Source organism: Gossypium hirsutum, chromosome D11, assembly GCF_007990345.1.
Source record: "Gossypium hirsutum isolate 1008001.06 chromosome D11, Gossypium_hirsutum_v2.1, whole genome shotgun sequence".
Lineage (NCBI taxonomy): Eukaryota > Viridiplantae > Streptophyta > Magnoliopsida > Malvales > Malvaceae > Gossypium > Gossypium hirsutum.
The window spans coordinates 2,596,344-2,619,785 of NC_053447.1; the positions used below are offsets into that span (position 1 = coordinate 2,596,344).

General features: G+C 30.4%; 3 protein-coding genes and 1 pseudogene across 3 annotated transcripts; 2 read left to right on the forward strand and 2 right to left on the reverse strand.

The window, feature by feature from the left end:
• The first annotated feature begins 7,846 nt into the window (after positions 1-7,846).
• Positions 7,847-9,075, forward strand: LOC107912160 (PRA1 family protein B4). The gene has a single exon (XM_016840229.2). It carries the CDS (start codon positions 8,192-8,194, stop codon positions 8,840-8,842), a length of 651 nt encoding a protein of 216 aa, XP_016695718.1. The 5' UTR covers positions 7,847-8,191; the 3' UTR covers positions 8,843-9,075.
• Positions 9,076-10,522: 1,447 nt separating this feature from the next.
• On the forward strand, positions 10,523-12,241 carry LOC107912158 (AAA-ATPase ASD, mitochondrial). Its single transcript, XM_016840228.2, has one exon. The coding sequence runs from the start codon at positions 10,598-10,600 to the stop codon at positions 12,083-12,085; it is 1,488 nt and encodes a 495-aa protein (XP_016695717.2). The 5' UTR covers positions 10,523-10,597; the 3' UTR covers positions 12,086-12,241.
• A 2,767-nt stretch (positions 12,242-15,008) lies between these two features.
• Positions 15,009-16,973, reverse strand: LOC121223007 (protein EARLY FLOWERING 5-like; annotated as a pseudogene).
• A 1,259-nt stretch (positions 16,974-18,232) lies between these two features.
• On the reverse strand, positions 18,233-21,275 carry LOC107912156 (protein NUCLEAR FUSION DEFECTIVE 4). Its single transcript, XM_016840227.2, has 2 exons — positions 20,557-21,275; positions 18,233-19,621 (listed from the first exon to the last, which is right to left on the reverse strand). Exons 1-2 carry the CDS (start codon positions 21,013-21,015, stop codon positions 18,452-18,454), a joined length of 1,629 nt encoding a protein of 542 aa, XP_016695716.1. The 5' UTR covers positions 21,016-21,275; the 3' UTR covers positions 18,233-18,451.
• Between the last annotated feature and the right edge of the window lie 2,167 nt (positions 21,276-23,442).

Genomic DNA, 23,442 nt, shown 5'->3' on the forward strand with positions numbered 1-23,442 from the left:
GATAATATATTAAAAATATTAATTAAAAGTAAAAATAAAAAGCTTAAAACAACATGAAATAAAAAATACAAATGTGAATAAAAAAACAATCGAACCGAGGCTCAATAACAAAAATATTAACATTTAACCATTTAACTAAAAAAGTTAAATTATCAAATTTTAGTAAAAACGCATTCTATAAGACATGTTTTTACTGTCTCTTTTAAAAAACAATATATATCAATAAATATCAATAGAAAGAACAAAAATCCTTAAATTTAAAAAAATCAGCATAATTATTTAAATAAACGAGAGGTAATAAAAGGAATAATTATTCGAAATTACAAATCAATCACAAGTACTCTCATACCCATTACATCACTAAGTAAGGTACCCTCCATGCCTGTCATTGTCGTGGGCATAATTCCTGAATGCTGATCTTCACAAGTGTGGAAAGACTTGACTCCTCCAATTACTCTTTAATCACGTGTACAATTACATCATTATCACACTTCAATATTATCCTTGTAAACCCCTTCTCCGGAGCTATCAAATCGCCTACAACTAAGCTTGAGTTACCCTGGACATTCCCACATTCCGACTACTTACCTGCTTCCTGTGTCGGAAATTTCCAACCCCAATCTCCATATTACGTAAGTCCTGTCTCGGATTCTTGTTGGGAGGCCTAATACCCGCAACATGGACTAAGCAAGTGTTTAAACCGCTTCCAACGCCAATTGCTACCGGCAATGCATCGACCAGTGTCAAAAAATCATATCTTAAATGATGAATCGTCAAAAAAAAAAACCAGTGTCAGCGATGTCTTTCTCTCATTCTCGAATGTACGTGGTAAAAGGCAACGAGCGAAGGGATTTGGGCCAGTTTTCATGGTTACATGTGGCATAAAACAGAAAGAAAACAAGAGATAAAAAGGCAAGCATGGTTGAGTACAAACACAAAATCCCATACACAACCATGCAACATAATAAAACAGAAACAAGCAAAATTAGATTCACATCATCATAAAGTCCATAAATAAATGGGCCTACTGTCCTTTGTTCTACCCTTTTCTTCACGCTACATCTGTGCACTATGTCCCAACACTATCGATCATACCCAACTGCAATAGATGATTGAACTCCCCACAAAACCCAATTACTGGAGGAAGCCAAGGTAAATGTTGTTAAAAATAAATAGAGAAGAAAAATATTAAGTAATGTTACCATAAGGAAACGATTTCAATAGTTGAGGTCATTACTTTTTCTTTTTCTCTTTAATCGTGATTGGATGTTTGTAATAGTTACATCTATTATAATTTAATTCGGAAATTGTGAATATATTTTCGTACAAGAAATTGTTATTCCAATGCAAAATTCACAAAAATTAAGATGATTGAAGTTTTACAAACACTCAACTCTACAATAAGTAGCAATCAACTTTCAATAATAGTACTTGTCATAAGTCAAAAGGAAAGATCTCTTAAGCTGTTAGAGATATTTTCTTGTTGAATCAAGGACGCATGCTCTAATCAATTACATGCAAGGGACGACTTAATCTTCAGAGATTCTCATTCACCCAATAGCCACATGACGGCAAAAGGTTTGGGGACTAACGGTCAAATATATTCATCATCATGTTACTCTCTTTAATCTTTATCAATACTCTATTAAATCTTTTCTTCTACTAGAGAGTATTTTTTAATATAAATTTTAATTCTACCATGAATTTCTCTATATTGAAAATTTCTTTATAGGCTCAATTTAAGACATGGACAATATTTTAATAAATTTTTAATTAAATCGATCAAATTGATGAAATATCAACTTAACTGATCGATTATCGATTCAATTTAAAAAAATATTGATTTAGAAAACTATTCCAGAACTAAACAACAATATAATTTTTTTTCTAAAGGCAAAGTAGTCATGGATGCCAATAAGAGCAAACTTGTTCTTTTTTTTTTTCTTGAGCCATTGGCCCATATAAAATTCATGCCTAAGACCTATGCTATCTAAGCGTGGTATTATATACGAATATTTAATTAAAAGAGGTATAAATATTTTATATATCACTATTCCAATATCTATATTTGATAATGTTTTGAACGCTATAGCCATTCTTATATATTTTTTCATTGCAATGATTGGAAAGTTTAGTTCAATTATAATACTTCCTTTGAAGATTGTTTTCATAATATAATTAAATATATTTTTATAAATAACAAAAATCGCATTAATTTAATATATTAGGTTGTTCCATAATAATCAAGCCTTCCTCTTTATCAAAAATCATTTTAGTTATGCAATTAGCATCCTTATTACTATCTCTAGGCACATACTATAGAAGTCAATTCCCAACCTTCATCAACAGTTGGTGAATCCACCTAATCAATGCAGAATTCGAAGGTTTCTTGGTGTAGTCTTGAATAACCTTTACAGCTTCTATGCTATCAATCTGAATTATAACTATTTCAAACCTCTTATTCAGCAAAACATTCAAACCATCTAAAATTTTCCAAAGTGCAACATTGAATACTGAGCAATTCCCCAAGCACCTATTATAGCCTAATATCCACTTTCCTCCCTGAACTCTCAAGACTCCTCCTGAGGCAACAAAACCAGATTCCACCTGTACAACACCATCAACATTTAACTGAACCTAATTATCCTTTGAAGGGATTGTCGATCTAACTTATTGCCGCTTAACCCAGCTATATGAGATTTTGATAGACTCGTTGGCACTCCATTACATTCTTTGGAAAACAACGAAATTATTGTTTTTCCAAATACGCACGAGAATTTTTTTTTCAAGTTGGTATTAAGTATCCCCTGATATTATCAACAAATTTATATGAATTATAAAACCAAATACATAAATTGAATGACAATTTCTTCTTAAGTACCCTTAATATTAATAAAATAATTCTACGTTAATTGTAAGAAAAATCTTTCGGTTGTTACAATACTGTAAAAGATAGCAGATAATGATAGAATTTAAACTCGTGTTATCACCAAGTGATAAATAATAACTTCAGCCATTGCTTTGCTTTGAATAAGTCATGAAATTAAATATTTTCATTAATATACATAATTAATAACAGAAAGAGAATAAACATGTCGAATAAATGGATTTAGATTTATGTTTTTTTAACATGCAAATAGCAAAAAGAAGAATCGGATGCTTAACTAAATTTCATTTCCCCATTAATATAATGATTATAATGTCAATAAAAAATAAAAGAATTAATCTTTTCTTTGGCTTTTTTTTAATTAGAAAAAATATGGAAAGAGATTAAAGGGTTAATTAAATGAGAAATGTCATCCAATAAATATTCAATTCAATGGATTACTTTAAGCTATTGTTTATATTTATTTAAAAGGTGAGCATGCAATATCAAGACAAATGAAATTATACTCTTTTATTTTTGAAATAAAATTTATAAATATATAGTGCAAACATGAATCCTCAATCCAAAAGAACTCAAAGTCTAATTTCTACCCTAAATAAAATTTTAAAAATGCACTTTTTAATATTTGTTATCATGGGTTTCAAATTTTAAATTGAGCTAAGCTTTTTGGTTAAAATCCAACTCTACTAGATGCATACACCTATCAATAAAGGAGCTTTTGGGGGCTCCATTTCATATCTATATTTAATTAGACCCAAATAGAAAAGGACATTAGAGCTTACTATAATCCATCAATTTTATATAAGACGTTAAAGATTGAATTTATATTTTTTTAAGGCTAGAATGTAATTTTATAATATTTCAAGAGATTAAAAATATTATTAATAGAAAAGATAAATGTTTGATTTGATGTGATTATACGCGTGAAACTTGAATTGTGGTTGATATGAACCTTTGGTATTGATTCAAGTGTACACATTTAAATAAACGAATATGTAAAAAAATTTTCATATCCGATTAATATAATTACTTGTGTGTGCAATTTATGAATGTAAAATTATATAGTTTATGAAAATTGAATAAAATCAGATTTTCATATATAAAATTGTACAAATTAAATCTTTTTATATAAATTTACATTTTAAATCAAAATTTATGTATAACATTCGTATTTATCGATTAATAAAATAGAATACAACCCAAAATTGAATTAAAAAATTTTTGTCTAATGTTCTTGCGAATTTGACCCAAATTACTTTTAACAATGCTATGAGTACAATTATAAATACATGTATGAGGAATCATAAGTATTAATTTATTATAATACGAACTGTCTGGTGAATCACAAAATAAAATTAAACCATTACCGTATAATTAATATAAAAATTGGTGCAATTCAAACTGAATTAACTATACGGTAATTTAGGGTAATGGTTTAATTAATTAAATTAATTATAAAATTTTCAAATTACCGAAATGAGTCAGGTTCTGAATTAATTATCGAAATGGATCATTTCGCCCTAAAACGCGTCCACGTCAGCGCGTTGTCAGGGGATAAAGCAGGAAAACGCTTCCTTAAGGTTTTAAGGGTTTTTTAGGATTTAGAGCTTTTTGCAATTAGAGTTAGGGTTTTAGGGTTTTTGAGTTTTTAGATTTTAAAGTTTTAAGGGAAAATTAAATAAATAAAGGTTTAGGGTTTAGGGTTTCTTAATTAAATTAATTATAAATTTTAAAAAATTAGATTAGAGTTTAGAGTTTATGATTTTTAATGAAAAATTAAATAAATTAGGGTTTAGGGTTACTTGAGTAAATTAATTATAATTTTTTTTAAAAAAATAGATTAGGGTTTAGTGTTTAGGGTTTTTAAGGGAAAAATCAAATAAATTAAGGTTTAAGGTTATTTGAGTAAATTAATTATAAAAATTTAAAAAATTAGATTGGGGTTTAGTATTTAGAGTTTTTAAGGAAAAATCAAATAAAACTAGTTGTTATTCGTTATATATTTTAAACTCTCACCCATTTCGGAACCTAACCTATTTCGGTGATTTTAAAAATAAAGGGGCTTTTATTGGTTATTTGCCCAAAAAATAAACTAACAAAATTAAATGTTTTTAGTAAAAATTAAATTCATTAATATAATTTTTAATAATAAATTAAAAATAAAATATATAATGAATTTTTGTATTTTCAAATTTTAAAATAGAAAAATAGTTTTTTAATGAAAAACAGAAGTTTATATATATATTAAATTTATCTTTTGCTGTAATTTTAAATTTATAATAAATTAAAAATATTAATTATAATATAATATGCAAAAAAAATACATGAAATTTAATATAATACAATCATATTAATAATAGAATATTTTAGGAATAATAATTCCTTAATTAAGCTCTTAAGATTATGGGTAAATATTTTATTGATTGTTAGTGAATGATTTATAAATAAGTATTAATAACTTTATTTAATGGAATTTAACATAAGTTTTAATATTTTAATATTTAATATATATTTTAAATTGTAGAAGTTTAAATTCTAAATTCGAGAAAAAATATAATAATTGTAATTAATATTTAACTATATTCAAATAAAGTTAGACTTAATAAATAATTTTTAAATAATTTTTAATTTTTTAAAATTTTTAATTAATTTAATTAAGAAACCTCCTTAAACCTCAAATCCTTATTTATTTATTTTCTTAAAACCCTAAAATCTAAAAACTCAAAAACCCAAAACCCTAACTCTAATTACAAAAAACATTAAATCCTAAAAAACGGAGAAAGTGCTTCTCAAGGAAGCGTTTTCTGCCCACGTGGACAAAGCGCTTCCTTGAAGAAGAGTTTTTTTATCCACGTGGACAAAGCGCTTCCTTGAGGAAGCGTTTTCCTGCTTTATCTCCTGACAACGTGCTGACATAGACGCGTTTTAAAAGAAAATGATCTATTTCGATAATTAATTCAGAATCTAACTCATTTCGATAATTTTAAAAATAAAAGAACTTTTATTAATTATTTACCCTATAATTACATTTAATAAATTTCGAATATGAATACTCATTATTTAAATATTGTAAAATATATTTTAAATTTTAAAGCATTATATTGTTTTGTACATTGAATATGAAGTCCTTGAGAAAAACCAGGGTGAACGAAGGAAGATTGAAGTAGTAGGGGTAGGGGGTGCAAAGTTGATGCGACGTGAAATGAAATGACTGAACAAATATTGTCGTATAATATCGAAAAGGTGAAGGCGACAAAGGCAGATTGAAAACTGGGTTTTCCAGTTCAGAAAGGGCTTGTCTTTGTCTTGGTGGATGATAATGGAAAGAGAGTGGCCCCGCCTTGGTTTTCTTTTTTAGTCCAATTTCGCAAACAAAGAGTCCATTGTATGTCCTTTAGCCCTGGAGGGGACCGATCATCTCCATTCTCCGATGCCTCTTGCCCTGTGCCTTTCAACCTACCAACCTTTCATGATTTTAAAGGTTTTATTCAGTCGTATATTAGTGTTAATTGCCTTATGCATGAAGCCCATGATTGAATTAATGTTATAAAATTGAAAAAAAAAATTTCCATGTTACAATGTAAATGTATTACTTTAAAGTTTTTTTTCTGGTTATTTTATGTATTTTATATAGAGAAATAAAAATATATTTGAATATCTGCCTTTTTAGTGTTTTTCTACATTTGTACTTGATTACCCAATTAAAATTTTATTTTTTTATTTATATTTGTACCTATATTATAAGTGTATTATAATCTAGTATTTATTATTTAATTTTTTTTCTCTATAATAGTATATTCATTTATGCTTCATTTTATTTTTAGTAATGAGGGAGAGAAAATTTGTTGTTTATTTTGAATAAGTCTTATTTTTTACAAGAGTTATTATCAATCATTTTTTTATTTTAGGTCTAATTATTTGTAATAGATACTGAATAATTAAACTTTTTATTCATGTTATTACACTAGTAACCAACCAATATATTAGTGTTATTTTTACGTGTTATGAGTTTTAATTTAAGTGAAGTATCTGTTAATCTCTCTATTATAGAGATTAGATAAAATTAATCTCTTTATCATTAAATAAATGAATTTAATTTTTGTACTATTCAAAATATTAAAAATACCAAATCTTAATATAATTAATATATACTACTTAAAAAATTAACTTGAAAATAATTATTTTCGATTTACCATTAATTTTTAAACAAAAAAATCCATTAATAAAAAAATTAAATATCCATTTTTTAACCATAAATGATGGTTAATTTTATTTGAAGTTTTAATAATATAAAACTAAATTAATTAATTAATTAATAAAAAAGTAATTTGATTCCATCCCTTATAGTGAAAACCGACTTATAAATTGTCTTGCCTTTTGCTTTTTAATTAGGCAAAAGAAATAAATGGATTTCCAACAGGAAAATGATAGGTGATGGATGACATGACCCAGCAGTAACTGGAATTACTTGTTTCCTTTTAGTTTAAATGAGTCGATGTCTCGCGGATTGCATTTCAGTGAAATTCTGTTGTTCGCTTGAATATATATATATATATCAAAATTATTAAATTATACCAAAATTTTTAATATTGATGTTTGAGGGTTGGGATCGAGATTTAAAGTTTATGGTTTATGGTAAAAAAATTATTGAAATGCCATTAAATAATGGAAAAGGGATCATAAATAATATGATGAGAATAATTCATAAAATAATTTCTGTTAAAAATATATATATGAAATTATTATTTATGTGTCTATTTCTAAATTAATACATAAACTAGAAGTAAAAAGAAAATTAAAGGGCCAAAATGTAAATAGCCATTTATGCAATAGAATGCATATCTTAATTACTAGATGTATCATTGTTAGATATTAATACCTATATTATTTTATAGCTTTTCAACATGATTAATTTTTTCAATGTTAAAAGTAATTAGAGTATATTTAATATGAAATTAAGGAATGAACAGTTATAATAAAGGCATCAATAACCTACTGATCTAAATTCTTGGTATTTTTGTTACATTATACATCAAATTCATTGGAATATTATTGCCCAAACAGATACACTAATTTAAATTTAAGTCCATTCATTAAATTTTTCTTTTTTGAAAAACATGGTTGTTTGTGTTCTATCATGTCTTTCGTTCCCCCATTCATCTCTCTCAACGCCAAACCTCAAATCTAGGACTATCTAAAATCTAAATCCCCCCTTCATAAACTTGACAAATCCAACCACCAAAAGAAAACAAATAACGGACTCACGACATTTTCCCGTTCTTCAATCTTCCCAAGTCCATTGCAATGTCCGCCTCAGTTCCGGCCGCCCTCCCTATCTCCGGTACCGAATCCGTCGAAACCCAGCCACCCGTCGCCATCTCTGCATTTCGCGCTTTCCTTTCCCGCCTTAATGATTCCCTACGCAACAGCCTCTCAGAGCGCCGTCCTTGGCCTGAACTTGCTGACCGTTCCACCTTCTCCAAGCCGGAATCTTTCTCCGACGCTACCCTCCGTATCCGCAAAAATTACTCCTATTTCCGAGTCAATTATTTGATGGTCATTGGCGTCACCCTTGCATTTTCGCTTATTTTCCACCCATTCTCCCTTCTCCTCCTTCTAGGGCTTCTCTTCTCTTGGATCATCCTTTACCTCTTCCGCCCTGCCGATCAGCCTCTTATCATCTTCGGTCGCACCTTTTCCGACCGTGAGACCCTTGGGATCCTTGTCATCTTCAGTATCTTTGTGATTTTCCTCACCTCTGTTGGATCTCTTATCATTTCCGCTATTATGCTTGGGTTTGGTCTTGTTTGTGCTCATGGCGCCTTCAGAGCTCCCGATGATCTCTTCTTGGATGACGAAGAACCAGCAGCCACCGGTTTCTTGTCCTTCATCGGTGGCGCTGCCTCTAATGCCGTTACCGCCACGGTTCCTACTATTTCTAACACACGTATATGAACCTCATTCGATGATCAACATATCTAAATCTTGTCCACAAAGATAATACATTATCGCTTCATTTGTAATTGATTCAGTTTTCAGTTCTTTTTAGATAACAACTTCACCGTTTTAGCCATCATTTTTTCCGAAGGATGGGTGTTTGGTACTCGCACTGTAATTTCCTATTTATTTTATAAACAGCTTTAAAAGATTGTGGTGATTCTTTTTATAATATCTTCTTGATCTTTAAATCTTTTTGTAATGTAAGGTATAAAATAAAATAAAAATCAAATGATATTAAAAAATAATTTACATAAAATCATTCATAAATAACAACTAGCATTGAGTAAGAAAAATCGAAAATTAGTAATTTTCAAAAAATTATTTTAGTTCAAACAAATACAACTATAGAATTAATAATTTTAGAGAGAGAAAAGACAGAAAGTTGGTATATATATTTTTATATTAATAATAAAAACATATACATTTCATACACCAACATTAAATCTAAAAAAAGTTAGATAAAACTAAATTTATTTATTTATCAATATTCCCATTATTTGAAGAGGCTAAGAGAAAGGCAATTTAAGCAGCATAAAAACGTGGCTGGAAAATATGTGAAAATTGGGTAGGACAAAAGTGAAAATCCATAGTGCCCCACTGTTTGAGTGGTTTAGATGGTTTAAAAGGCTGACACCTACCTTCAATTTTTATAGGTAGCTTTGCGTTGTGGATTAGTCAGCCATGTCCTATTTTTTGGCTGTTCTTTTACCACTATCCACTTTCACTTTTATTTTGTTCTTTTAAAATGGAGTAGGATGCTGATTGATGTTTGTTCTATTTCATCTCCTTTTTTTTTCTTTTCTAAATTTATTATTTTATTTTCATTTTTAATATATTAAAATTTTTGTATATCAATTTTATTCTTGGTAGTAGAATTGAAAAAAATTCTACAAATGGGTTTCAAAAGCTATAAAATGTACTTAAATTATATTAAAAATGCACATGGTACTCTCAAAAACTAATTTTGGAGCTTTTCCATTTATTCAGTGTCCCTAATAATAATATTTATACTATAAATTTTGGATTATTGTATTATTTGCGGAATAAAAAAAGCTCCAAAAAAAATTAAAAGATATTGTCAAATATTTTTATAATATATTTAAAAATAAAATAATAAAAGTTCTAAATCTTTGGATATTTTTATTACATTTGAAACATATTTGAAATATGTAAATTACATAGTAAATTTTGATGTGTTAAAAAATTACTTTCAAAGTTACCTGTTATTTTTTTTAAATAATCTCGTTATAGGAAATCGTTTGAACTGTATTCACTCTCAAGTATATGCTTCAATAGGAATCACTCAAGGAATAAAATATATTACATAGTCTGTTTTAAGGATGAATGACTTACCCATTTAGTAATAGACTAGTTCTTATTTTTAAGATTGAATATATTAATTTAATAAATATACATATTTTTATCATTTAATTCAATTAACCGTTGTACTTGTGATGAAAGTAATTGATTAGATAGAATAAGATGCCACTCAACTAAAATAAATATATATTTTTAAAATTAAGAAATTATTTTACATTTTTACGCGCTAACTAAATTGTTATCAGAGAAAATGAATTAAGTGTGGAAACCAAGTATATTATTAGAAGATTTTGAAAGGAAAAAAGGACATCTGCTTACGCAGAAAGGCTACTTTAAAAAGCAAAGAGCAAGGAGTTTGCAATAAGCCGAGAGCAAAAAAGAAAAAAACTGATGGAGATGGTGCCTTCAACAATGACAGAGATGTGGACGACAATGGGTTCAACTATTGCCAGTTTCATGTTCATATGGGCTATTATTCGTCAATATTGCCCTTACGAACTCCGCCGTTACTTCGAAAAATACACTCACACCATCATGACCTATTTCTCCCCTTACGTCAAAATCTCCATCCACGAATTCACCGGCGATCGCCTCAAACGTAGCGAGGCTTACGTCGCCGTTGAAGCTTATCTCAGCGTCAACTCTTCCAAAACAGCTAAAAGGTTAAAAGCCGAGATGGGAAAAGACAGCAACAACTTAGTTCTCAGCATGGACGAATACGAGAAAGTAACCGACGAGTTCCGAGGAGCTAAAGTATGGTGGGTAGCGAGCAAAGTGGTGTCAGCTACTCGGCCCATGGCGTATTATCCCGAACAGGAGAAAAGGTTTTACAGGCTTACTTTTCATAATCGGTACAGAGAGATGATAACCGGTGCTTATTTAGAACATGTAGTGAAAGAGGGGAAGGAAATTAAAGTGAGGAACAGGCAAAGGAAGCTTTACACGAACAGTCCTGGTTATAAATGGCCGAGTTATAAACAAACCATGTGGAGTCACATCGTGTTTGAACATCCAGCTACGTTTGGAACAATGGCGTTGGAACCAGATAAGAAGAAAGAGATTATTGAAGATCTTGTTACGTTTAGTGAAAGTAAAGAGTTTTATGCTAGGATTGGTAAAGCTTGGAAACGTGGGTATCTTCTTTATGGACCACCAGGGACTGGGAAATCAACTATGATTGCTGCAATGGCGAATTTGTTGAATTATGATGTTTACGATCTTGAACTCACTGCTGTTAAAGATAATACTGAGTTAAGGAAGCTTTTGATTGAGACGACGAGTAAGTCTATTATAGTGATTGAAGATATAGATTGTTCACTTGATCTTACTGGTCAAAGGAAGAAAAAAGGCGGGAAAGCTATGGCGGATGATGAGAAAGAGAGGAAAGAGGTAAAAGAAGAGAGTGGTAACAGCAAAGTGACGCTTTCGGGTTTATTGAATTTTATTGATGGGCTTTGGTCTGCTTGTGGTGGGGAGAGGTTGATTGTTTTTACTACTAATTATGTGGAGAAACTTGATCCGGCATTGATAAGACGGGGCAGGATGGATAAACATATTGAGCTTTCTTATTGTGGGTTTGAAGGGTTCAAGGTGCTTGCTAAGAATTATTTGAATTTGGAAACTCATCCATTGTTTGACGCCATTGATGGGTTGATGAAAGAGGTTAAGATTACTCCTGCTGATGTTGCTGAGAATCTTATGCCTAAGTCTCCATTAGATGATGCTGAGAAATGTCTGTGGAGCTTGATTCAGGCTCTTGAGGAAGCTAAGGAAGAAGCTGAAGCTGAAGCTGCGGCTGCCAAGAAGGTTGTAGAGCAAAGTCAGGATGGTGGTGGGGTATGCAGTGAAAATTGTTTGGCAGAGAAGGCTTCAGAGTGAGCCAAATTCCAGATCGATTTTTAGTGGATTACAGATTCGTGGGCGTGATTGTTAGAAGGGATTCTATTTTAGCTGTTAAAAGCAAATGGTTTGTGAGCACATCAGATTGGAATTTATTAGTGTTAATAATAACATAAGCTGTTTTATTTAACAAAACTTGAACATGCTATGGGTGTTCCTTGACTGTAGGAAAACAAGATGCATACTTACATACATACATCAATGGCAGAAAATTTGAAGTACTAAATGATCAAAAGGAAATTAATGCATTCACACATACATATCAATGGGTCCTGGACTATGTCTATGTTATAGGAACAACGCATGGATAGTGCAAATTGAGGTTACTGGACTATGTCTATGTTATAGGAACAATGCATGGATAGTGCAAATTGAGGTTATTTGTAAATTTTGATAATGCGTATTAAGATGGTATTTAAACTAAAATATTTTAAAATACAATTAACAATATTTACTCTCAAGTATTTATTATTTAAATTACTATTCGTAGTATTAACTCTTAAATATTTATTATTTGAATCCATTTTACTTTTTGTAAATAATGTATTCGGATAATAAATATCTAAAATTGCTTTAATTTTGCGGATAATAGATTGGGAGTTCAGTATCCGTTGTACTCGAATTCAAATAATTTATTTAATTACGATTCGAATTTAGATTATAATACTAGGTCATTCATTCTTACATAAGCCAAGTCCAATTACTTAGTAAATAAAAGTTTTCAAATAGGAAAGTGACTAACAAGAAAGAAGATGAACATAAAAATAGAAAAGAAAGGTCTCCTAAACTGTCTTTATTTAATTATAGTTTTGTCAGTTAACAAGGCAACAATTTGATCAGTTACGATCAGAATGTGCCCAAAATTTAAACTGGTTGATTCTTGCTTCACGATGGCAGGAGCTACGGGCTTGGCTGCCATTGTCATGGTTGAGTGTAAAGGCTTTGGTTTTGCTTTTGGGCCAGCAGTCTCCCTTCTTACTCGAACTGATGCAGGGACCTAAAACCCCATTAAAGCTTGAATCAGAATATGAACCCAATGCATTTGACTATAAAAAGTCAACAAACTCGAAACCGAATCCAAAATGACCTGAATTTAAACTCTATATAAATTAAGAAAAAAATTATTTAATAAAAATAATGCCTACAAGACTATAACACATACAAAATAAAACTAGTAGTAAGGAAAAGGTTTTTTACAAAGAAAGAGAGGATGGTGGATGATAAGTGGATAGGAAAAAGTTTTTCCAACTAACTTCGATGCCTCTCTTAGGCTTCCTTCATCTCTACGTTTGCATCTGGATGTTGCTTTTCCAAGTTGCTTCCTTTTTTGTATAGACGTAGATATTGCTTTCCCAAGTTGCTTCCTTGATAAATTTCTTTTATTGGTTTCTTCCAATTGCCTTGTTTTTTTATCATTCCTGAATATTATCTAGATTTATTTCTTCAATTTTATCTAAATGTAATGAATTGATTGACAGTCTTGGTGAGTTTCAATTTTCCCACGTCTTATTGATTTCTTCTATTATGTATGATGGAAAATCATCAATCTCCATGTTAGCTATCTTTTTTAATAGTTGAACGAATTCTTTATTTCTATCATCCTCAGTGTATCAGACTTCAGTATTATATGCCAATATTCTTCTTCCATCAATTCAGAGGCAGTAAGAGTTTTGTTGAAGTAAATATTGGGCTTTAGTTATTAAATCTATTCCTGCTCGGATATGATAATAACTGAGATTATTGTAACACTTGTCAATATTTTTTGTCAAGTATTATTTCTCCTCTTTAGTTGCTGAAAGGTTAGGTCCTCCAATCATTTTTTTAATAATTCAAATTTGATATGACTGATAAAAATTTTCTTTTTTGGCTATGCCAGTAAGACTGCTAATTTCAAGATGAAAATAATAATAAAAATCATCTTTATATACCATACGTAATAACATAGCTTTAATAAATATAGAAAAATCTTTTAATAAATGAAAAGAAAAATCTTAAACTGTTATTTCTTTAACAAAATCCCATTCAATACTACTTATATTCAACGATTCATGATCAAATCTAAACTTTATATTATGAAATTTTTCATTTAAATTGTTAGTGAAAACATAAGCTTTTAGAAAATATTCTGAAAAAGCTTTCTAAAATTGAGCTTGCTAGTTGCAAATAGCTCCATTTCATTTTGTAAATATTTCTACAAGCAGAATATTCCTAGCCTTATTATATAAACATAATCTAAACATTTTATTTATAACCGGGTTATTTGTTCTCTTATTAATAAAATACTGAAATATATCAAGAAGATTGTTTATCTCCTTAATATTTAAATAACTAAATTCTAGTTCTTCCCAATCTCGATATAAAATGGATTTTAATAATAAATCATGAGCTTCTTGTTCTTTAATAGTTTTTTCAACTAAAAATTGTGAAAGCTTAGTCAAAGCTCTCCTGTAATTAGCTCTTTGCTCAATAATATGAGTCTTCCATATTTCATTAACAAAATTATATAATCCTGATGGTAAACCTGAATTATAAAAATATTTTATTTCCTAAATTTATTACGGTTTCAACAAATTTTCTGATGCACAAAACTTTTCTGCTCATTTTATGATTATAGCATAACTGGCTTGGTATGCTGAATTTGGATCTTGAGACCAAGGTAATTGACTTACTAGTTGTGGTGTAAATGATAATTGAGTTCTAACTGGTTGTCTTACCATTGGATATGGAATGTAATATCTTTGGTTAGGATAAAAAGATACTTGAGTAGGCATTGTCACAAATCCTTGATTAGGATTTATTGATTTGAAAGTGTTCCCTTTGTTAGGCCTTTTATGAACAATAGTCCATTCACCGACTTTTTCTAGAGGTTACTTGCCTCTACCCATATGGCCTGCTAAGATAATTAGCAATAATATTGTTTATACAGAAAAGGAAGCAACTTGGGAAAGCAACATCTATGTCTATACAAAAAAGAAAGCAACTTGGAAAAACAACATGCAAGCTCAGACAAAAAAGGAGGCAACTTGGGAAAACAACATCCAGGTGCAGACAAAAAAGGAAGCAACGTAGAAATAACCATGTCAAGAAAAAAAGCATCAAATCAATTATGAGACATCATCCTTATCAGAAAAACTATGTGGGATTCAAAGAAAATTAAACAGAGTTCAAAAATTCTCCTATAAAGAGATGAAGGAAGCCTAAAAGAGGGATCAAAGTTAGTTGAAAAAACCTTTCCCTATCCACTTCTCATCCACCATCCTCTCTTGATATCTACTTTTATCCACCATCCTCTTTCTTTGTAAAAAACCTTTTCCTTACTACTAGTTTTATTTTGTAAATTTGTAATATTATTTTCCATTGTGATAAAATAAGCAATTACTATTTAGCATGTATAAATTTTATATCTAAAAGTGGAGCAATGATTATATATGCACAAATATCGTATAAGACTTATATTCATGCTACTATGCCATTTTTAATATGTAGAAAGACAGCATATCTAGAGAGGATAGAGAAGAGCTTACCTGAGCCAGCTCCTTGGAGGTTGAGTCATCTGACTGTAGAGATATTTTCTCCCCTTCATTTCTGTTGGTGCCAGACAGAGGGGGCAGCACAGACTGCGGAAGGGGAGGAGGTGGAGGCAGTGGAGGTCGAACTGTAACTTGCTCTTTAGATGGGGAACCAGGTGGTGGTGGTGGACCAGGGGGAGAAGGCAAAGGAATACCCAAGTTCATTGTGGCAGGCTTGGGTGGCATAGGAGGTGGGGGTGGTAGAGGCAAAGAAGCAGGAACATCAGAGGCATCCCCTAAGTCCAATTTACTGGTATCTGGCAAAGGAGGAGGAGGTGGAGGTGGTACAGCTACAGAAGTATCCTCTAACTCAAGTCTGTGAGGAAGAAGCAGCGGCACTTGATGATGCACCAGACAAGGGAATTCTAGGTCCTGAAGAGAAAACCAATAACAGAATCTAAGATTGAGTAAAACTAGCTTAAGTGTTTAAGTCAGAAGCAATGGAAAGAGAACTGTGTTTCAGTAGAAAACAGATCAAAGATGAAATTATCAGACCTATTGATGATTTGTACAATGGTAGTTTCCCAGGTGGTGGGCCCCTGTAGGATTCCGAGTACGGTGATAATAAACAGAGTCCTGCAGATAAGGAAAGAAAAAAGTAGTACAAATTAGACTCCACATAAGCAGGCATAAAAATGTAAATGTAGAAGTTAATCGATTAATCAATTGATTTGAATCGTACTTCAGGTTTAGGATGCTTCGCTCTCTCATCTTCTTCTGCAGTTGTCCTTCTCCGAGGAGGCCACAAGTGACTGCAGCAGAGATAAACCATAGTTGGTAAATGAGAATTTTGAAGATGCTAAGACTGAAGCATAAAGGGACATGCCAATGATATCATAAAGAGAACGACTACCTGAACATAACAGGGGTCTCACCCTACTCCTTCATTTTATCTTCAAATTCCTGAGCAAGGGATATTGTAGTTATCTCATGCAAACAACAAATTCTAATAGATGGCAGAAAAATCTTAAGCCAGTAATTATTTCTTCAAAAACAGTTCCAATTATTAATCACTTAAATTATTAACTTCCTTTTCTTTAAAATAAGGTTAAGTATGTCTTGAAGTTGTCTCTTCTTGTGTGTTTTCTTGCTTTGTCTAAAGCACCTTCAGCCTCTGTAAAAACTCAACAAAGTTAATGACTATAATTGGCAGAGCACCAGACTGCATTTCAAATTGAAATTAGTAAAGAAATACCCAAATATACTAGTGAGAACAAGGTGAACTGCGGAAACAAAAGGCTGAGTACAGGAATACATTTCTCAAACTGATTATAATAACCCCGTTCAACCTTACACATGGTTAATCCCAAGCTCAAGGAAATATCTGAATGCCACAAAGATAGTTACTGAGACCTCCTCGAAAGAAGGATAAAAACAGAGTAGAAAATCAGCTAGCATTTAAGGCTTGTTCAGTCTTCTGCATTAAAGTACAGTCCTAAAATTTCCTAAGGGAAAAAATGGGTGCAGTCCATTGCAAATAAAAATTCCTAATTTGAAAACATAACCATCTCCATTAAGCTCTGCTCATTTCAATTAAGTGCTAATTTGCATCTAAACAGACTTTAAATCATCAATAGATCGTGATCGTGAAACATCATAATAGAACGACTTACTCATCATTTCTAACTTCTCAATCTGCTCCTTGAATGCCTGTGCATTCTTCTTCAAAATCCCTACCTCTCTCACCTTCTTTCTTTCCTTGTTCTGTTAACAACTATTAAAACATTAAAATATAATAGAATTCTAAGCTGAAACAATCACTTACATTTACAAATTCTGTTCCAAAACAGCAAAATAAAAATTAAGCGACATTATTATGTTCTATTTTTTTTTTAAACTTCCAAAAGCTTATTTGAGACAGATATTAACATAGAAGCCAATAATTCCCCTCGAATTCAACATTGTTCTTTGCAAATTCATTCGATTAAACTAGAATTCAACATTGTTCTTTGCAAATTCATTCGATTAAACTAACTAGTAAAATAACAGCAAAAACCTAAGCCATTCAAACTAGGTGAAATCGTTTTGCATTTATCTTCATTCAAACAGGCAAAACGAGGAACGAAATCGATTTTCTTTTTTAATTAAAGAAGAATTAAGCATCATTGAAGTAAAAAAGGGGGGGTATCAAATCGAAAGGGCGGAATTTACGTATTTCAGTTTCAGTAGGCCGAGGGGGCAGAACGGGAAAGAATAGTCATAACGACGATCAGCAACGAAAACCCCGCTTCGGAGTTGGGAGAAGTGAGTTTTGTGCCGATGGATGTTTTTGATTTGTGAATTGCTTGTAATCGGGTTAAAAAATCAATGTTTTTCTGTCAATTAAAATTTATTTTGGAAAAATAAATATTTTTATTTTTATATAAAATTTTTACAAAAATTAAGTTAAATATATTTTCTTTTAGAGACCTAACTATGTATAAAGTTTTTTCATCGACTTCTAATGTATTTTATATACTTTATGCTAAAATATTGTTAAATATAAATATTTAAAAAATGAAAATTTTGATGGACTTTTTTGTATCGTTAGTAACAAAGGTCTAACTGCACACAAAAATGAAAAGTAACTGCTTGTATATATAAACTCACAAAATCAAACAAATATTTAAATAACAATCCTGACCCTATTTATACTATGGTTTGGGTCTAATTGAATAGTAATACCATTCATTATATTTGCAACTATAATAAAAAAGGTAAATCGAAATTTTAATCTCTCACTCGAATCTTCTCTTGAACCTCTACTGAAAGAATTACCAATTGCTTCTCGAGATAGTTAAGAATCCCTTGATCTTAGAAGCACAATCTGCCTATAAAACCTCCTTGTTCGAAGAAACAATGCGAACGCAATGAGGAATCCAAGCAAAGCAACCGCTGCCATGATGAAAAACGATAACATGAAACATTGAGTGCCATAGCACGAGTTGTCTTCACCGGTTGCCATTTTGTCATAAATGTACCCGATGATCCTCACGGAAAAAATGTAAGATCCGATTGGACTAGCAATGGCAATGGTGTTGAAAATGGTGCCCATGTGTCGAACACCAAATATCTCAGACGTGATGGTCGGCATTAACGACCACTGTGAGCCGTAACAAATGCCTACCATGACTGAGCCTATGTACAAATTTCCAGGAAAGCCTGAAGCGACGATCAAGTGGCCAAACGTCAATGTGGCTAGCGTAATAACCATGAACAACGGCCTCGCCCAACCTTTGTGCAACATTATGTCCGACAAAAACCCCGCCCCGAACCGACCAAGAAAATTCCATATGCTCCATAAAGCAACCAAAGAAGATCTCTCAATGGTCGAGTAACCAAGAGATTGACCTATTTGGCTAATGTTGTTTATAGTCGCCAAACCCGAACCCATTCCACATATCATCGCAACGAACAACAACCAGAAGTTCACAGTAAGCATCGCTCTCGATAGATTCATATCAATACCATCTTCTAGGTGATCATTTGATAAGTTCTCATTCGAAGACGAAGCAACCTCCTTAAATCGGTCCGGTTCACCAGGAATCTGGTGGTACTCTCCATATTTGGTTGGCATTGGTTCTGAATCGTCCATCAAAGGACTCGTTTCGATGGAAGGCCTCTCGGAATCCTTGTGGGCTTTGGCTGCAATTCCAAAAGGTGAGGCAAGTAAAAGGAGTAGAAACATGAAGGTAATGATCCGGGTCCATGATGGTAAAGTGAAGACATTGTCCAATATTATAACGACCATGAGATAAGCGGCAACGACCAAAGCACTGGACGAGAAACCATTTAAGTGCTTCTTGTCATCGACCGTGGTGGTTCCATAGATTTTGACCAAAGGCATGAGCAATAGGGAGGTCAGAGTGGGAGTGATGGCAAGGATCAAAATGTAAGCGGTCGGGTCACCCTCACATAACGTGTCGTAAACTTGAATCAGAATTGCTCCACTCAAACCAAGAAACCCCTAATATCACGCAACAACAGAAATTGTGTTAATTTCAGAAAGTAAAAGGTTAAAATATGGGAATTTTTTTATTTTTTATAAATTTAAAATTTAGTCCCTTTATTTTTTAAGTTTTAATATTTAAATTTAATTATTAACAGTATTAAATATTTAAAAAAAATTAGTAATAATGTGACACAATCTTATAATATCAACATCATCAAAATTTTTATAGATTTTAAGTTTTCGAGTTTCAACCATTTACATTGGATATCCCACTTGTCTAGGTTAAATTATTATTTAATTTACATTTAATTTATATAAATAAAAAACAAAAAAATAAATACTATTTTAATACTTTTAACAATGATAAAGTGAATTTAATTGTTTCTTGGATTGAGTCTTAATTTAACTGATACAAATATTATTGTCAATAAAGGAAAACGTGAATTCGAATTCACTAAAACATATTATCCTCTTATTTATAGATTGGAGAGGAACTGGATAATTTTAAGCATTTTATAAAAGAAAAAAAAAGGACAAATATGAATGAAATTATTTAAAGGGAAAGAAAAATACTAATAATTTTGAACAGAATGTTAAAGCCAACGATCAACTACATCCAGGCAGGATGTATACTGTAAAGTGTTTTTTTTTTACAAATAGTTCTTAATTATTATCCATTAAATTGATTTTCCATTTTTGTTTTTTCTGAAATAAATAGGAATTATCTGATTGGTGTTGAGCAGCGGCAACTGACATGGATATATAGTAGGCAATTATTATATTTCGTGTAAGTAATATCTTTCTTATACTGACGGCCCATATTTTTCTATACTTCTTTTTTTGTACGTTTCAAATAATTATTTCCTTTAAAAATATCTATGGGGACTAAATTATGAAAAAAACATAAAACAATAAAAGGAAATACGAAAAATCCATGGCTCTTATCGTACCTTCATAATCCCCACGATGGTCCCACCAAATCGATGAAAATTTTCAACGCCACTAACCACATTTGCCGTATTGAAAAATGTTTGCGCATGAGCTGCCACCAGCATGAACAAGCACATCAACGGCACCGGCGGCTGCCGGATTAACCCCACCACGGATGCCCATATCAAGAAATACCCAACGAAGCATTGGACGGCGCCGGCTACGTGGACCACCCAAGGACCAGTAAGGAGTCTGATACGGCGACAGGTGACGGTGGCGTAAAGGAGGCCGGAGAGGATACCGGCGTTAGCGCCTATGTCTTTGAAGACGGAAATGGTGTCCAGAGTTGATTGGTCGTAGGATTGGGATGATTTGAGGACCGGAGAGTAGATGCCGAAGGTGTAAGATGCACCGCTGGTGCACTGAATCCATATGCTCGCCGCCGTGGCTATCCATTTGGTGTTGAGGAAACTCTCCATGCAAAAAAAAACGAGAGACAATTAATAATCTGTTGTTTTTGGAAGATTTTGGTGTGTTTTGTAAGAGAAAGGTGTGTGTTTTGCTGAAGTTTAATATATATATATTTGAAATGAAGGCTCCTTTGGGAATGTTTTATAAAGAGAAATGTATGTTTTTCTCAAGGTTATTTTTTTATTTAAGGGTTTAAAGCAATTATAACAAAATATAAAAAATTTGGAAGTCTAATTAAAATTTTAAAAATTTTATGATTAATTAAAAATTTTCAGAAAAATTAAAAGGTATCTGGTCCTTTAAAAGGTACATTTATTAGTCGGAAACAACTCAGCACAATAATGATCTCCGGTCCTTTAAAAAAACTTTCAATAAAAGACATAAAAGAAAATTAAAGCAACAAAATGAAAATGAAAATAGATGATGATGAAGTTAACTGGAAACTAACTAATCTGAAAAAGCTTTAAATAGATGTTAAATAAATTAAAGTGATAGCAACATAAATTTATTTATCATTTATATATATAACTTTTTTAGTTTGACGGAAAACATTTAAAAAATTAAGTAACAAAATATATATTTTCAAAAATTTTAATGATTAAATTATAATTTTTTAATTTAATGATAAAATAAAATTTTAGCTTTAATTCGGTAACTATCAGTTTACTTTAAATGAAAAAATATTTTTAAGTGTAAACGAAATTATTAAAAAATAATGTAGGTATCAATTAAACAAGTTCAAAGTGTAATTTTTTTATAGTAAAAATATATAGCCTATAGGTTAGGCTATTTTACTTTCTATTGTAAAATTAAGATTTATTCATATTTAGGCTATTTTGCCCATTTGACAAAATCATTCTTGTTTAAAAATATTCACCAAACATTAAAATTAGATTATGGGAAATAGATGGTCGACACCATCTTTTTCTATTAAAAAATAATTTTTAAGATTTTAGACTTTAGATGATTAACACCATTTTATCTGATTAAAAAAAAATTTTTGTTTTGGGGAGTGATGCTTGCCAACAAATGGCTAAAATCACTTAACAAAAAAATTTAAAAATATTGCAACATAACCCCTCCTTGTTTTCTCATCTTTTTTTTATTTTCTAGGTTTAATTACATATTTTAAAACAATATTCAATTATTTGTCATATTTTTTAATTATTATTGCATCACTCACATCATATTATTATTAAATTTAAAAATTAATTTAAAATATATTGAACTACTTATCACATTATTATTAAATATTAATTTTTTTTGTTAAATAAGTAAAATAGCCTCATATTTAAGGTTAGATACAGACCACATATGGACATTAATAACCAAAAATATCTACTCAATGACAGTAATGAAATGGACGTCACAACCACTTTTCGATTAAAATTAAATTTACGGAATTTGGAAAAATGATGAAAATTTTAATTTTGGAAAAAGAAGTTTATATTGTAATACCAACGCATTTGTCATGTTCTCATATTACAGATAGTCTTTTTTTTTTACTTATAAATAAAATGATAATATATTTTAATGCACTTAAATTTACGTCCTCTTGTATTGCCACCGATGTTCATGCCAATCGAGTTAAGATTCAACGGGTTGCGAAATCTAAAATTTACATTTTAATACAAATACATGAGGTTTTTCTTAATATAAATTTTATATTTGATGCACCGTGAATAGTTTCATACATTAATTATAAATTAGATAACTAGGCATTGTTAAAAAAATAAAAATGTAATAGTAAATTTAGTTGTTAAAATTTATATTTTTTTATTAATTCGGTTCTTATTTTCTTAAAACTAAATTTAGTCTTTAGCCTTTTAATAATAGTCGAATTCGACTATTAACCTTTCAAGATGACTCGATTTGTTTTTTTTTTTAACAAAAAATTGATCAAAATGTTAAATTTTAAACATGACAGACTACGTGGCAATCTACACGTACTTCATGCTACTTTTTTTTTATAAATTTTAAATTATTTGTTGGTATGACATATAAAACAAATAGTATCATTTAGCTTGAAGTACTCATGGGTTGTCGTATAGGTTATCAAGTCAATATTGTTAAAAAATTAATGTTTTAGTAAATTTTTTGTTAAAAAATGATTTTACTCTTTTTTAAAGTTTAAGAGCCAAATTTAGCTTAAAAAGAATAAGAATCAAATTAACAAAAAATATATAAATATTATAAGCTAAATTTGATATTATACCAAGAATAAATTACTTTCATATCTTTTAATGTTGTATCAATATTTAATTCATTATTATATAGTATGATATATTCTCATATCAAAAATAATTTATTTATATATAAAAAAGCAAAAAGATAAGAATATATATATGCTTCTTTTTATGCACACTTTCCTTCTTCTTCTTTTTTAATTTAAAAACTGGAGGTTAGGATTGACAATGTAATAAGACGGTATAGAT